This window comes from Aegilops tauschii, chromosome 5 (genome assembly GCF_002575655.3).
Source record: "Aegilops tauschii subsp. strangulata cultivar AL8/78 chromosome 5, Aet v6.0, whole genome shotgun sequence".
Lineage (NCBI taxonomy): Eukaryota > Viridiplantae > Streptophyta > Magnoliopsida > Poales > Poaceae > Aegilops > Aegilops tauschii.
Window position 1 is genome coordinate 459,618,336 of NC_053039.3, and position 11,308 is coordinate 459,629,643.

The following is an 11,308-nucleotide window of genomic DNA, read 5'->3' on the forward strand; positions in this document are numbered from 1 at the left end:
CCCCTCCTGGTTGGGCAGCACTTGACGGCGGCGCCGACAGCCACCGTTAGGCTAGGAACTATGCCGACGACCCGGGCCGTCGGCATAGATGTACGGACACCGTCGGGATAGCATCTATGCCGACGGCCTCCGGGGGTACGCCGACGCATATGTTGCTGACGGCCTATGCCGACGGGGGCCATCGGCATAGGGTTCGATTCTGGTAGTGAGCCACTCAATTATGGAGATTCACAAAGAAAACAGCACATCAATTTTCTCCACTTTGGGTAATAATAATACATCAACAGCGTTAACAAGTGTTCAAATCCATTCTTAAACACGTAGCAAGAACAAAATGATATTACAGGTTTTTTTCTTTTTTGTTCAGATCTCATTCAGACGTACATACACTGTTACAAGAAACACGAAAACATCACACTGGAATATCAAGACAGCTATGATTACAAGGAGGACAATATGCATCAGAACGAACAATCAAGATACACGTATATAATAAGCCTTCCACTGGTGGCAAGAAGCAACTATGCTCGAGAAGCAGGGTAGGTAATTAAGAGCCAACATTTGTCAAACAATGCCTTCCCCAGTGTGAGGAGTAGATGCATAGCTACTGCCGTTTCCTCCACCACTTGAAAACTCCGTCCTCTGCATCCTCTCGGGCAAGGTCTCCATCCCCATGTGGGACAGCAGGAGCCAGACATAGGTGAGCAACTCACCGCCGGTACCCAAACTCTTGGCATGCAGGTACCCTCGACATCTACTGGCCGAGAAGCACAGCATCTCCACCCACACACCTTCAATCACCTCCCACATCTTATTCTCATCACCTAAAGCCGACAATGCTTCTGAAATCTTCCAGGCATCGTTGATAAAGCCTTCTTCAGCTGGATTTTTCTCTACATCAGATGGCACTTCTCTGGTCTTCATTTTGGTGATTATTATCTCCACGAGCCCTCTTTTGATCTCCTTGTGCGATGGCTTCTTGCCCTTGAGGAACTGGATCAATGACTTATTGCCCCTGAGGATGTCCTGCAGTGATGGCTTGTCGCCCTTGAGGATGGCCTCGACTGATGGCTTGTCATTCATAAGGATATTCTCCAGTTCAGCATTGGCAGACATGAACAAATTTCGTCTGGTGCCAGGCAATAGCATCTCAGGGTTGATGAAGAGTAGGTGCATCATGTAGCTGGACATTTCTCTGCACCGGACAGCTCTTTCGTGATAAGGAGATATTCCACACCAGGCTGCACAGCCATGACCTTGACCAGGGGCAATACCTTCATTGCATTGAATAGGGGCACATTGGTGATCAACTGATGTGTAGAAGCAAAAATCTGTAGCGATGTGCCAGAGAATGACAGTCTTATCAAATGGTTCCCTTAAGCTCCAAATCAGGTCTTGCTCGCACTTGCCCTGAAGAGTCCACTGACCTCTGTTGTCGTTGAACTTCCAATAGCTGTCAACATCATTTATTTCATCTTCCCACCCTTTCTTCACATACTCAAGAACTAACTTTGTAATGGCAACAGATGAGTAACAGGGCTTCATGCACCAACGATGGTCAAGTAAGTCCTTGCACTGGAGCAAACTCAGGATACACATCTTCATGCTGTGCCTTCTGTTACGGGCAAAGAATCCTATAAGGCTGTATTGGGAAACTCTGAATTGTGATCTCCTTTTCTTTGTTAGCCCTGGGAATAATCTTACTACAGCAGGAATATCTCCAAATTTTGAGAAAAAAGAATCGGTAAGACCCATTTTAGTACCCATTGAATAGGTCTCCAGTACAGCAGTACAACAAAACAAGGCATATGTAACCTTGACATCGTAATCATTATAAGCTTCTCTATGGCAATTGTGGAAGAGCCCGATGGCTGCCCATGGCAGGTACAAACTTGTATACCGTAGCAATAAACCCCAATATAGTTGCCAAGGGTGTCTCATATGACCACTAGAGGGGGTGCTCCAAGTTTCTTTTGTGTAAAAAAGGTTGAACATGTTAGAAAGCCCTTCTTGCAGCAAGTCATACGCTTCCTCTCCGTCAAGTGGCATGAATAAACTTAGGACATCGAACCGATCACCATATGAGGATGCAAGGTCTACAAATAGATGGGAGGGGTGGGTAATATTTCCTTGTTTGTCAGGGTCCGGATTTTCATGGAAATATTTTCCAACTACTTGCACATAGTTTTCAAGTATGTTGATATCATCGTAGATACGCCCGTCGTCAAGAGTGAACTGCATTCATGAAAGAAACAACGTTCATTTAGAGCATCTACTCGAGGCTTTATCCGTGATGTCTTACTGAAGTTTACAAGTAGAAGGTAAGCACTATGGTTACATGAATCCTAGTTGATTCAGAGGACAAGAGTAAAGCTTCCATTATCTAAAAACATGTCAAAACGGAAACAGATTTGCTTATTGCAAGCTCTATGCCTAACTGGGGTATACCTAGCCCGATTACTTTTTGCGGTGAACACTTGCAATATATGCGATAGATCAGTATAGTTGCAAGAGTTGAATTAGTATCGCATACCTGGTATGTTTCTGTCGGAGGAGGCTTAGAAGAGCTGACTAGGCTATTGATGCTAGCATTCTTTAAAACCACTGGCTTCTCTAAGCATTTTAGAACCCCCGGGATGAAGAACATGATTGCTGCCTGTAACAACCTCTTGTCACCGCCTGGCCATGATTTGCAGAAGACATAGATGGCTACTGTGATCTGGGACACAGCGACGAGGGCGTGCCGCGTCCATAGCTCGTTGTCTTCGATGTTATAGGCGCTTATGATGTCCTGCCCACCGAGGTGGACTAGGAGAACCGGTGCCCACACCACCTCGAGGATGCTATTGCCTTGCCCAGAGGTACAATCTTGCCTCCTCTGACGGCTGAAGAGGTTGGCAAGGGCATATACCGCTAGAGCATCGCTGCCCTGGTATGCAAGCCATATTGTGGATCTGAACCAGGAAGGAATAGCGAACTTACGCATGGCGGCAGAGAGGAAGAGCAGCCACTGAACCAAGAGGCTAGCCAAGACAAGGATGCGCAGCTGCCACTCCTCCCACCATTCCACAGCACCTGAGATACCCATCTCTGCTCTCTCCCGCTCAGCTCACAAGCAGCAAGCGAGGAGTCGATTCATTTCGCACGTTAATCCGATCCAGTGTATGTGTATGCACATGGTTAGGAGTAACCACTCCAGCATTGTCACGCTGTCTACTGAATTGCTTATGTTAATCGAGCGGCTGGTTTGATCATATGTTTTGCTCTGCTTGGCCAATTAGTTAGTTGGCCTTGTCTTAACTTCTGTTTGCTTGCATGGTGGCCTAGTTATTAATCGTTCCAATTACTCCTTAAAGCATGCATGATTCCCACCTAGAGCATCTGCAGCGATATTATAACCAGGTCGCGGTTGGTTCAAAGCAAACTTTTTCTTGGCTAGATGGAATCAGTTCAATACACTGCAGAGACCGTCCATTCGAGCTCAAAAGGATGCATATTTTCAATTCGATTTCAGAAAGGTGAAACAGTATGGATAATTCATCCTGGAGCCCGGGCTCATCTGCACCTGATAAGCAAAAAATTCAAAAAAAATACTAGAAAAATTCAAAAAAATCCAAATTTTTTTTCGGGTGGTAGATAAGTTGATGCGTGAGGTCCGCTCCAAAATTCAACCCATTTGGACATCTGAGTAGGCCTCGGCAAAAAAGACAAATCAGGTCAAAACAGTTTGTGAACAGTAAACTTTTTCACGGACCCCGATTTTGTCTTTTTTGCACAGACTTGCTCAAATGTCCAAACGAGTTGCATTTTGCAGCGAACCTCACGCACCTAAATATCTACCACCCGAATTTTTTTTGGAATTTTTTGAATTTTTCTAGTATTTTTTTTTGATTTTTTCCGTGAGCGCGGGTGCAGATGAGCCCGGGTGCAGATTCGCCGCACTCAAACAGTATTTATTACTTTGTTAATAGCATAGCAGGTGCATGAACTGGAATTGACAAACCTGGTAGGTAGGAAGATTCCCTAAACTGCTGTCCCTCTCTCCGTCCGCTACCGACGCCTTCTCCTCTTCTGCCGCCGCCGCCCTGCCCCGTCCAGTCCCGTCCGTCCCCGCTTCTCCTTGGAGATGTGGAGAGATATTTGGATCTCGCCGTGAACTGGAGCAAGAGAGAGAGAGAGAGAGAGAGAGAGAGAGAGAGAGAGAGAGAGAGAGAGAGATACTTGCCTCCTCTGTCGCTCATCCCCATCCGCTTGCTGGTTGCGGGTGGGGCGTCGCTGGAGCCGCCAGCCTCCCAGTGCAGAGTGATGGGGGGGGGGGGGGGCGGGGGTCGGCGGTCCGCGAGAGAAAAGGATAATAAAACCTTTTATTTTTATTTTTATTTCTACTTTTGTGGGTTAAAGCCTTTTATTATTATTTGTTAGGGTAGAAAAATATAACCTTTGGCATTTTAGTGGTAAAAAATTCACAAAATTTCTGGCTGTAGGTACTCCATTCAAGAAATGAGATCATACATCTAGCCCTCTCACTTTGTCGGAAATTTGGTATTTTGATTTTATTATAAGACAAAGCTTTAGATAATAAATGGTCGACTAAGAAAAGCATGTCATTTATACGATGCAAGATCACACGCGTAAGTAGGTCCAAACTAAAACATCAATTTTACACAAATAATATATTTATAAAAAAAGTGGTGCTTAAATTGACTTGACAAATTAAAATACTTGAGTATGTATATTCTCATTTAAAAAGAGGGTCTGCTACGCGTCGGCCGGCTGATCTTTTTAAAAGATTCGCCGCCTCCGCGGACGTCAGATCAAGTGTCATCCAGGCGTCCACCACTGATCTGCAGTCCGCGTGGGTGGAAGGCTCGACGCACGCGGATCAAACATGGCTAGATCTTGGGTGAGTGGGATATATAGATGCAGGTATATTACACACATAGTTGTTTTATAATTATTGTAGCTCTATGTTTGTCCTAAGTAACACTAATTTGAGTTTAATCATGTTTATAGAAAAATAGGGCAAGATCTACAAAATTAATTATACATAGTTTTCATATTTTCCAAAGATTTTAATACAACTATGGTGTTTCAATTATTGATATAATTTTTACAAACTTGGTAAAACTTGAAGAAGCTTAACTTAGAATAAATTTAGAGCTTCAATTATTTATAAATCGAGGGAGTGTGATTGTTTTAACCACGGCAGGAAGCATGCGTATATAGGTGATTGCACTGAAAGGCATGCATCATCGTCTAACACTAAATGAATTGTACGGCAGCATGGAGCGATGGCGTTGCAGGCATGCTCACTGTAGGAATGGAGCACTAAGGAACCATCCATCAGTTATACATGAAGAGCGTGTGAAGATCATATTATGTCATTCAGGGCAACCATGGCAGTTTCATTAAGCTGCGCAGAAGAGCAGGTGCAGATAGTGCAACGCGCCAAACATGGCACGCGCAATCAGTAAATAAAAGAGTGGAACTGCAGATGTGTAAGGCAGACACAGGATTATGCCCATGTATAAGCAGATAGTAATTTCTCAGATTATTCAGCTGGTATTTCTTCAGTTTGTTGACAGGTAGACGCGCCAGCCAGCATCAGCTTCTTCTTCATGATGCTCCAGCATCTGACGCCTTGTTGGCCAAGGTCCTCCATATCCCCATGTCTTTGGTTACCTGTGGTACATCACAGTTATAAGATTTCCCTGCATATGCAAGGAAGCTGCAACCTTACCTTTGCATCATCAACGCTCTGCTTTACGGATGGCGCGACGCAGCAGCGGCACTGGATGATTCGAGGGAGGAAAACTGCATTGCATTATGAGGTTCTCCCACCATGTGTCTGATATATACACATCACGCAGTTATAAACTTTTCTGAACGCGAAGAAAGAAATCTCCAGCCTTGGCATGGTTGAACGCTCTGTTCTTGTGATGGAGCAACGTTGCAACAAATCTTGTAGATATAAAAATAATAGAAGAAAAAATCACGGCATTTGGATAGCAGTAATAAGTTGACTGGGCAAATTAGAACCGAACACAGCAGATTGCTAATACAGACACGGGTTATTTCCAACTCTAATGTAAATAAAGAGGCAATAATTTCTCAGGTAACTCTGCCGGTATTTCGTCAGCAGCAGTAACGTCTTTCCATCCCCTCCCAAGCATGTATCTATCTGGTATATCACACATTGGAGGTTGAGGGAGAAAAACAGCACTTCAGTTTCTGACAATTGGGTAGCAATACATTCATTACATCAACCGGGTAAACCATCGGTTCAAATGACTCCAATCACACCAAATCCACTCTTACAAACAAACATGCTATAGAATTCAACACGGGGCATGCATCCATGGAGTAACCTGGCACCCATACGACAGACATGATCATTGTAGAGATAAAAGGTAATTAATCTGGCAATTCAAATAACACAACACACAAACAGTCTGCCAGGCATCAAACTGGACTAGTGCTTTTCTAAGATAATTATTCAGCTGGTACTATTTCTTGAGGCCGAGACGTAGATGCACCACCACCATCAGCAGCAGCTTCATGAGGACTTGAGTGCCTGAAGGGTGGTGGATCTTCGCCCCCAGATGTCTGGTATAGCACATATTCATAGTTATAATGTCTCCAAAAAAATGGCACAACGACAAATGGAACATCGCAATGAAAGGATGACACAAAAGGCTTCCATGGGTAAGCAAATAAGCAACTAAGATTGAAATGCAGAGTACAAATGGTTTTTCAAACAATGGCTTCCCCGGTGGGATCGCTGACCTGGGAAGTCGATGAAGAGGCACCGGCATTTCCTTCTTCACTTGAAAACTCCGCCCTCTGCAGCCTCTCCGGCAAGGTCTCCATCCCCATGTGCGACAGCAGGAGCCAGATATATGTGAGTAGCTCCCCACCAGTGCCCAGACTCTTGGCATGTAGGTACCCTCGGCACCTACTGGCCGAGAAGCAGAGCATCTCCACCCACACGCCTTCAATCACCTCCCACATCTTCTTCTCATCACCAAAACCCAACAATGCTTCAGCAAGCTTCCATGCATCGATGATAAAACCTTGTGTAGTTGCATATGTTTCCACGCCCGGTGACAACTCTCTGCATTCTGTGGGCTGCACCTTGGCGAGTATCTCTGCATCTGATGACAACTCTATGCATTCTGTGGGATGCATCTTGGAGATTGTCTCTGCATTCGGTGACAATTTTGTGCATGCGACAACTTCTCTGCGTTCTGTGGACTGCACCTTGGAGATTACTGTTTGCACAAGTCCTCTATTGATCTCCTCACGCCATTTCATTTTGGCGTCGGACCAGATCTTCAAAATATTTCGGTAATTTGAATCTTTTCTCCCCAAGATCTCTATGAGAGAAGGCCCGTCCTTGAGGATCTTTTTGAGCGATGGATTGTCATCCTTGAGGATCTCCTCCAGATCCACATTAGCAGTTGTGAACAGATTCCGCCTAGTGCCAGGCAATAACATCTCAGGATTGATAAAGAGTAGGTACATCATGTAGTTGGAGATTTCTCTGCACTGGACGGCTCTTTTGTGATGAGGAGATCTTTCACACCAAACAGCACACCCATGACCCTCACCAGAAGCATCTTGAATACACTGAGCAGTGGCGCATTGGTGATCTGTTGATGCGCCAATGTGGTAAAAGCAGAAATCTGTGGCGATGTGCCAGAGAAGAACACTCTCATCGAATGGTCTCCTTAAGCTGCAGCCCAGGTCTTGGTCACACTTGTTGACCTGAAGAGTCCCCCAGCCCCTGCGATCATTGAACTTACAGTAACTGTCAGCATCTTTTATTTGATCTTCCCACCCTTTCTTCGCATACTCCAGAACCAACTCTGTAATTGCAACGGTTGAGTTGCAGGGTGCCATGGACCCCCAATACTGGTCAATAAAGTCCTTGCAGTGAAACAATTCCCCGATGAGCATCTTACAGGAGGAGTGCCTTTTGTAACATGCAAAGAACCATACCAGATTATATTGGCCCACAAAGCTATTTAAGAGTGCCTTACTGCTGAACTGTCTTAGTGCCCTAAGAAGGTTAGCGAGCCAGTCCATGATCGGTGGACGCTGGAACCAGATAACAATTACTCTTAAATGCAGCACAACTTTTCTTCTTGCCTGTTTATATTTAGCAACCCCAGAACCAGAACTGGCTTCCCCTTGGTCAGAACCAGCATAGCCTTGGTCTCTCATGGTCATGCAAGAAGAGCAAATCTCCAGCACTGCTGTACAACATAACAAGGCATAGGTAACCTTCACATCGTTAGCATTATAAGCATCTTTGTGACTCTTGTGGAAGAGGCTGATGGCTGCCCATGGCAGAAATGCAGCTGATACACGTACGCAGTCAGAAAGAAAAACCCAGAATATTGAGTTTTCCTTGCGTCTTTTTTCCATTAGGCTGAACATCTTTCTTTTGGTGTAGAGAAGATCGAACGCGCCGGATAGCCTATTTTGCAACAAACCATATGCTTGGTTTCCGTCACGTACCCAGATGAATTCAAGGATAGCAAGCCGATCATGATACGATGATGCAAGGTCCAGAAATAGCTTATAGACCTCAAGGGTCATATCATAGTCATCAACTCGCCTTTGTATTTCTTCCATGCTTTTGTTGTAACGGCTTGTTATTTGGTTTAGGCAGCTTCTCCATGTGCTCGAGGCCAGAGGATGGTGGTCAGGCTGAATATCCACGGTGGTAGCTTCTCCATGTGCTCGAGGCTGATAGTCGGCCTCAACGGCCATGGCAGCGTCTTCTCCTTGTGCTTGAGGAAGATGGTTGCCAGGCTCAAGGTCAACCACATCACCTTCTTGTGCTTGATGACGGGGGTTGGTCTGGACAAAAGCCCTTGCTTTTTTCACGTAGTCTTCAAGCGAATTGATCCCGCCTTCTCCGTCTGTGTTCCTCCTCGGAGCAGGGCCAGAAGAGCTGACTAGGCTGTTAATGCTAGCACTCCTGAGAGCCTGGGGCTTCTCAACGCATTTGAGGATCCCCACGACGAATAAACAGATTGATGCTAGCAACAACCTCATGTCGCCGCCTGGCCATGATTTGCAGAACACGTAGATGGCTACGGTGACCTGAGATACAGAGGTGAAGATGTGTCGCGTCCATAGCTCATTGTCTTCAATGTTGTAGGCAGTTATGAGGTCCTGCCCTCCCAGGTGGATCAGGAGAACCGGTGCCCATACCACCTCCAGAATGCTAGTGCCTTGCCCAGAGCTACAATCTTGCCTCCCCTGGCGGTTGAAGAGGGTGGCAAGGGCGTATATGGCCAGAGCATCGCTGCCCAGGTATGACATCCATATTCCGTATCTGTACAAGGAAGGAATAGGGAGCTTACGCATGCTGGCAGAGAAGAAGAGGAGCCACTGAACAAAGAGGCTGCTGAGAACGAGAATGCGCAGTTGCCACTCCTCCCACCATTGCACAGCACTTGAGAGGCTCATGATGGAGTGATTTTGCTTCCCCGTCCGCTCGTGGTCGTGAGTATTGTTTATTTGTCTAGGAACAATGATACCGGAACCAGCAGGTCCTTCTCTAATGAAGGCTAGGCTCTCGATGGAATGTGGAGGGCATTGTTGCTTTGGATGCTACTGTGCCTTGCGTGCTGGGGGTAGTAATTTAGTATTCCTCACGTGCTCGTGGTTGATGTCCTCTTCTTCTCCTTTTGCCTTTTGCTTTGGCTTTTGCTAAAGATTAAAGCCATCGGTGGCAAAGGCCTGATCGTATTTGGCAAGACTTGGGTCACCCGATTCCTTAAACTCGTACGTGAATCCTATAAATTGATTGAAATTGCATGCACAAGGGTGGTTAATCATATATATTTGGGTTGCCTTGGACAAACAGTTTTGTGGGATCCCAATCCCCGGATCGGATGCGTACAAGAAAATCACAACCATCAAAACATTTTACTAATTCTACTAGTACACTTGGCTCAAAATATTCATCAGCTAGCTAGTGAGGCTGAGTACCCGAGACCACAGACAAGCAGTACCCAGTCGAGGCCAAGCAAGCGTGGAGAATATCGTGTTGAACACCAGGTAGCTGCTACTGCTCCAGCTAACGTGGCGGAAACGAATGGGAATAAACACAAGCACCTGGCGGGCACTGGGCAGTCGAGTCGAGGGCTGACCCATCGGCGCTTCCCGCGTACGGAGGAAAGGGCACCAACGATGCCGTGGAGGAAGTCCGGCTAGCCGGAGAGGCGTTCCGGCGTGCCGCCGTTGCGGCCGGACGTCGACATCGACGAGGTGGATCTCCACGCGACCATGCGTCTCCTGTAGTCGCCCTCTCCGGCTGGCGCCTGGTGCCCCCGCAAGGCTTCAAGCGCGTCTTCCGCGGCTCGTGGGCACCGAATACTACTGTATGATACTACCTTCCTACTTCCTAATGCATAGTATTATATATTAATACCATGTAGTATTTTATTTATTATCATTAATAAATAACATATATTATGATACTGTATCATGATATGATACTCAATCTTTTTTTTTTCATTTAATTTTATGATACCTCATCAAAATTGCCTAATTGGCAATGTATGATACTAGATATGATACTAGCATTACAACCAGCCTAACGCTGGCCCAACCCTCTCTTTGATCCGACGTTTGGCTGGAAGGCTTCCCCATTTTCTGAGAAGAGCCACCCAAAGAGCATGTTAGAACTGGAAATTTCTCGAGGAAAATAGTAGTAGACAGTACGTAGAATGTGAAGACAACAAAACACAAGACAACCACTACCAAATAAAATTACATAGTAAATGTTTTCTTCCTCCTTCGATTGTACACCCCCGTTGAAAATTGAAAAATACACTGAACCAACAGTAAGCGAAAAAAACTAACCTTACCATATAACGCTTTGAAGACCACAATAGCCATTGACCGCAAATACTTTTCTAAAATATCCCTATCTCATAAACCCTAACTTCATTTTTCCTATATTATATATGAAGTTTGATTAGAAAAATGTGTAAAATCCGAATATGATGTTATTTTACCTGTTAATATTTAAAAGGCAATTTATGGTGCAACATTAATCAATAGCGCACAATCTGTCTTTCTTTCCTATTGGCGCTGATTCAAATTACAGAACACGTCAGCAAAATCAGATTGGAGAAAAAAGAAACCATCGATAACCTCACAGGAGAAAAACAATATATTTCTCATTTTATGTCGAGAGAGGCGCCTTATGATTGACCAGATTCAAACATGTTGTGGTTGTGTGAGCATTGAGGCCACCGTCTATGAAGATAGGAAGGAGGATAAG

The 11,308-nt window shown here is 45.3% G+C and overlaps 2 protein-coding genes across 2 annotated transcripts; both read right to left on the bottom strand.

Moving 5' to 3' along the window:
* Positions 1 to 276: 276 nt before the first annotated feature.
* On the bottom strand, positions 277 to 3,466 carry LOC109755359 (uncharacterized). Its single transcript, XM_020314274.4, has 2 exons — positions 2,534 to 3,466; positions 277 to 2,235 (listed from the first exon to the last, which is right to left on the bottom strand). Exons 1-2 carry the CDS (start codon positions 3,086 to 3,088, stop codon positions 565 to 567), a joined length of 2,226 nt encoding a protein of 741 aa, XP_020169863.1. The 5' UTR covers positions 3,089 to 3,466; the 3' UTR covers positions 277 to 564.
* A 3,287-nt stretch (positions 3,467 to 6,753) lies between these two features.
* On the bottom strand, positions 6,754 to 9,731 carry LOC123494079 (uncharacterized). Its single transcript, XM_045228710.1, has one exon. The coding sequence runs from the start codon at positions 9,481 to 9,483 to the stop codon at positions 6,754 to 6,756; it is 2,730 nt and encodes a 909-aa protein (XP_045084645.1). The 5' UTR covers positions 9,484 to 9,731.
* Positions 9,732 to 11,308: the final 1,577 nt, after the last annotated feature.